This window comes from Anarrhichthys ocellatus, unplaced genomic scaffold, assembly GCF_004355925.1.
Source record: "Anarrhichthys ocellatus isolate YVR2014 unplaced genomic scaffold, GSC_Weel_1.0 scaffold3507, whole genome shotgun sequence".
Classification (NCBI taxonomy): Eukaryota; Metazoa; Chordata; class Actinopteri; order Perciformes; family Anarhichadidae; genus Anarrhichthys; species Anarrhichthys ocellatus.
The window spans coordinates 1-5585 of record NW_022283481.1 but is presented as its reverse complement, the minus strand read 5'-3'; the positions used below and the strand labels follow the sequence as shown (position 1 = coordinate 5585).

Here is a 5585-nt window from a genome sequence, read left to right as displayed (position 1 = left end):
AATATTCTAATTTTCTGAGATACTGAATTTGGGATTTTCCTTAGTTGGCAGTTATAATCATCAAAATTAAAAGAAATAAACATTTGAAATATATCAGTCTGTGTGTAATGAATGAATGAATGAATGAATGAATATAACAGACAAGTTTCACTTTTTGAATGGAATTAGTGAAATAAATCAACTTTTTGATGATGTTCTAATTATATGACCAGCACCTGTACATGTTACTGGTCAAGTGATGAGGTGCTTTCCCCCTGCCTCCAGTCTGGATGCTACTCTAGGCTAACTCTACGTGCTGACATCAGCTCTGTATTTAACACACAGACATGATGTCTTGATGTCTCCTCATCTAACTCTTAGAAAGAAATTAATATTTTCCAAAATGTTTACCAATGTCTGTACAGTACTAATGGCAGGAGTAGTCCTGATATTAACCAATAATCTCTCCTGTCTTCACCTCAGCAAAGCTCTCAGAGCAGTCTATCCCAGCCTTCATCGTCATCGTCTTCCTCAGTTTCTTCAATAAGCCAATGGACGGCTCAGTCTGGAGCCGCGGGGACCTCTGGAAGTCCAGGTCTGACAACAGGAGCTACAGAGCAAGACAAGAAGCTGAAGCAGTACCTGGAAGACGAGCGCATCGCCCTGTTCCTGCAGAACGAGGAGTTCATGAGAGAGCTGCAGCGCAACCGCGAGTTCCTCGTCGCCTTGGAGAGAGGTATGACTGTCTGTTCGACCCATTATACACCGAGAGATTCTGCTCACAATGTCAGCAGGAAGTCAGTGTCAATAGCTGTACTGTAGGATATTTAGTCACTGGTAATGTATAGAATGTATATGGGAGGTTGTGAGATATTGAACACATATTATTGAGATATTGTCCTTTTTTTAATGGTTTCATCATCAAAGGTTCCCTGTGGAGTTTTAGACTTCTAGTGGTGCTGTGGAACTGTTTAGTTTGTCATGCATGCGCACGAGGACACTTGGGTGAAGCAGTACACACTCCTACCAGTAGTTTCACACTATTCTGCTGATCCATAGGTGTTGGTAACAGACCAAGGTATGCTGCAATGTGCCAGCAAAGGCAGGAAGAAGAAGACTGCCAGCTGTAAAACATTTAACAATGCTAGATTTCAAATATAAAACACGGCTTAGCAAGTGTTTTGTGAGGGAGGAAATACTTTCCACCCATTTGTTGGAGCTCAATGATGCACACGATGGGTTTTAGTGAGCAACACTGACTGTTACCATGTAAAACTCCACAGGGCACCTTTTTAAAAGACTTTATTTGTGCTGTTATCCCCATAATTTGCCTTGATGCTCAAGTCCTATGCCTGTCTCTTTGGAATTATTTTGTCCAAGTTTTGAAACTTGAATGTATGATTACAAACCACACCGCAATATCAGCAACCCAAAGCTGGTCCAGTGCATGCAGACGCACGCAGAATACACGTGACGTTGATTGATGCGTGGAATTCAGATTCAAAAGCGCACGTTCTGCCCGGAAACCTTTAGTCGTATGCTGTTAGAAACGTCTAAGTCAAATAATTGAGGACTGTCCGTGCACGAGGGCCAATGGGGAAACTCAAAAATTGAATTGTGTAACTCGGTCACTCACTCAGTCAGGGGCAGGCTTCCCCTCTAGCTCTGTTCAGTATCCAGCCTACTGTACAGACATGACTCTCTCATTGATTTTAGCATGTTTATTGAAAAGTCTTGTATTAGTTGAAACTGTGATTCTCCATTTAAAAAAAAAAAAAAAAAAAAAAAAAAAAAAAAAAATACAATTATCTTGCTTTTCCCACTTGTCACATTTAGTTGAATAGTTTTGGGTTTCTGGTGTTTATTTTCTCATTGCTTTTCTTTACTTGGAAAAAATTAATTCCATGTGTCTCCATTTGTCATAGTCTCACATCCCTCAGCTTATGATCAAGGCCCTCGCTTCCATTGTTTTAGTAGGTATATTAAGAGGTCCAGTTAGGCCTGAACCACTGTCGAGGTTTTTTTCTTTTTTTTTTTTTTTCTTTTCTACATTCTGAGACAAAAATAAGACTGACTTTATTCTCAGAAAGTCCACAAGAGAGAAATGTTACTACTCCCTTTTTAGCGCTTCTGAGATTCCGACTTTGCTGAGACGAGCTAGTTAAGACAAGGTTGACACTAGTCGAGATGAATTGACATGGAGGTTTAGAAGTCTGGGCATTATACCAGAACTCATCACATCTTGATTCCTCACATCAGTGGTCATAACATCTGCTCTCTGTTTTTAGATCGCTTGAAGTATGAATCAAAGAAATCAAAGTCCACTCATTCATCTAGTATGGAGAATTCCACAGGTAGATATCACTCATCAAGCTTCCTCTGCCAAGCTATTTGCAACTGTCTTTGCACACTGAATACTGGTCTGTGTGCATTCACTGTGATATTTGCTGGTTGTGTCAATGTTGTGTGCCCCAGACATCCTACTATAAATACTGTTTGTGTGCCAGTACATACAGGGCCTCCGGAAAGTATTCACTGCGCTTCACTTTTTCCACATTTTGTTATGTTGCAGCCTTATTCCAAAACGGATTCAATTCATTTTTCCTCAAAATTCTACACACAATACCCCATAATGACAAAGTGAAAAAAGTTTGTTTAAAATGTTTGCATAACTATTAAAAATAAAGAAGGAAAATATAACGCGTACATAAGTACTCTCAGCCTTTGCTCAATACTTTGTTGAAGCACCTTTGGCAGCAATTGGAGCCTCAAGTCTTTTTGAGTATGATGCTACAAGCTTGGCACAACTATTTTTGGGCAGTTCCTCCAATTCTTTGCAGGACCTCTCAAGCTCCATCGGGTTTGATGGGTAGTGTCGGTGCACAGCCATTTTCAGATCTCTCCAGAGATGTTCAAGTGTGGGCTCTGGCTGGGCCACTCAAGGACATTCACAGAGTTGTCCCGAAGCCACTCCTTTGTTATCTTGGCTGTTTGCTTCGGGTCGTTGTCCTGTTGGAAGATGAACCTTCGCCCCAGTCTGAGGTCCAGAGCGCTCTGGAGCATGTTTTCATCGAGGATGTCTCTGTACATTGCTGCATTCATCTTTCCCTCGATCCTGACTAGTCCCCCAGTTCCTGCCACTGAAGAACATCCCCACAGCATGATGCTGCCACCACCATGCTTCACTGTAGGGATGGTATTGGCCAGGTGATGAGCAGTGCCTTGTTTCCTCCAGACATGACGCTTGGCATTCAGGCCAAAGAGTTCAATCTTTGTTTCATCAGACCAGAGAATTTAGTTTCTTATGGTCTGAGTCCTTCAGGTGCTTTTTGGCAAACTCCAGGCGGGCTGTCATGTGCCTTTTACTGAGTAGTTTCCATCTGGCCACTCTACCATACAGGCCTGATTGGTGGAGTGCTGCAGAGATGGTTGTCCTTCTGGAAGGTTCTCCTCTCTTCACAGAGCAATGCTGAAGCTCTGTCAGAGTGACCATCGGTTTCTTGGTCACCTCCCGGACTAAGGCCCTTCTCCCCCGATCGCTCAGTTTGTCCGGGCGGCCACCTCTAGGAAGAGTCCTGGTGGTTCCAAACATCTTCCATTTCCGGATGATGGAGGCCACTGTGCTCATTGGGACCTTCAATGCTGCAGACATTTTTCTGTACCCTTCCCCAGATCTGTGCCTCGATACAATCCTGTCTTAGAGGTCTACAGACAGCTCCTTGGACTTCATGGCTTGGTTTGTGCTTTGACATTATATAAACGTGTGTGCCTTTCCAAATCATTTCCAATTAACTGAATGTAAATTGACTCCAATCAAGTTGTAGAAACATCTCAAGGATGATCAGTGGAAACAGGATGCACCTGAGCTCAATTTTGAGTGTCATGTGAATACTTATGTACATAAGTATTCACATGACACTCAAAATGACACTCAAAATGACACTTATGTTTGTTTGTTTTTTTTGTTTTTTATTAAATCGATTTGCAAAAATTAAAAAAAAAAAACTTTTTCACATTATCATTATGGGGTACTGTGTGTACAATTTTGAGGAAAAAACTGAATTTAATCCATCTTATTTAGAATAAGGCTGTAACATAACAAAATGTGGACAAAGTGAAGCATTGTGAATACTTTCCGGATGTACTGTAAGTGTACAGTGGGGTAGTGTTGCTGTGTCTGTGTGCAGGAGAACGGTACCCTGCAGCTTCAGTGGAGGCCGTCTCAGATGACGCCCTGTTCAGAGACAAGCTCAAACACATGGGCAAATGTAAGTCTCCTGATTTACAAGACCACTGATATTTCACAAATTGCAATTACAATGGCATTACCCTTTTTAAGGTCATTGTCCATGACCTGGAATATTTTCTCTCCTTCAGCAACAAGAAAGAAGCTGTTTGAAATTGCCAGAACATTCTCAGAAAAGACAAAGCGGAGAAAGTCGAAAAGGAAGATGCTCCTGAAGCACCATTCGTATCCTTTGCTTTACCTTGGTCACATGATCTGGCTATTTATATTTTGATCTCAGATAGTAAAGTAGCCAATGTTTATTTACCCCAAACATATGCACCATCGAAGTGGGCGTAGTTTACTTCAGCAAATAAAAGCATTTTGCTTCAATAACACCAAGTGATTCAGCAGTGACTCAACTCGACACATTCTTGTCCTCCATGAGTGCAACAAGCAGAGACATAACCTGCAGATGTCTTAGTGCTGCTGTTTCTTTAATGCTGATGGAACAAGTGAAAGCTATATGGTAGAAAGCTAAATCATTGTCATTAGCCTCTTAAAGTCTTACATCATCTACATAAAGCATTGTCATACTCTATCAACACCATAATTAAGCTTTCTGCTTCACACATACATCATCAGCCAACGATCAGCCTCCCTAACTGATTTCTGTGAATCCGTGAATTGTGTGACTCAGGGTTTTGGTGTTCTTAACTAATATCCTTTCCAGATTGGGCACAACCAACTCTACGGCCAATCTCCTCGACGATGTAGAGGGAAACCCCTGTGGTAAGAAATACATGTCGCCCACATGATGTTAAACATTTTACTGTTGTTGCAGTGCTTCCTAACTGATCTAGCTTCAGGGTGCAGATGGTCCCTCAGACGTCAGGTCACTGTCCACACAAAGAGCAACCTGAGAGCCTTTCACTACTTTTCTATCCATCCATTCTTATTGGGAGGAGACCGAGCTGACCACTGAGCTGTGGTTCAATTTGAATTCACAAGATGAAAACTATGACTTCTAGAGAAAATTTGCCATCTTTTTTTTTTTTTTTTTTATCTGGATGTCCAATCAGCTTTGAAGGTAAATGAAGTTGAATGGAGCAATACATTCCTTAGTGTGTGCTATATTGACCCAGAAAGAGGAGTTCACTGCTGCAAACTCTGTACCGTGACGCTCACAAATGCTGCACGATTTATTGTTCATCATCGAGATTACAATGTGTGTAATAGTCACATGTGATGATGGCAAATTAACTCAAACACACATCACACTACAACTTATTTTGCTGCTTGAGACAAAAGGAAAACTGGCACTGGCAGGGTTACTGTGTGTGTGTGTGTGTGTGTGTGTGTGTGTGTGTGTGTGTGTGTG

At 41.6% G+C, this 5585-nt stretch overlaps 1 protein-coding gene across 1 annotated transcript; it reads left to right on the top strand.

The window, feature by feature from the left end:
* Window positions 1–444: 444 nt before the first annotated feature.
* Window positions 445–5579, top strand: LOC116378981 (CUE domain-containing protein 1-like; the record flags this gene model as incomplete). The annotated part of the gene is made up of 5 exons (XM_031840885.1): window positions 445–715; window positions 2268–2333; window positions 4167–4247; window positions 4357–4450; window positions 4938–5579. Coding segments are annotated over 5 exons (597 nt in total), but the record flags the coding sequence as incomplete, so codon positions are not given.
* Between the last annotated feature and the right edge of the window lie 6 nt (window positions 5580–5585).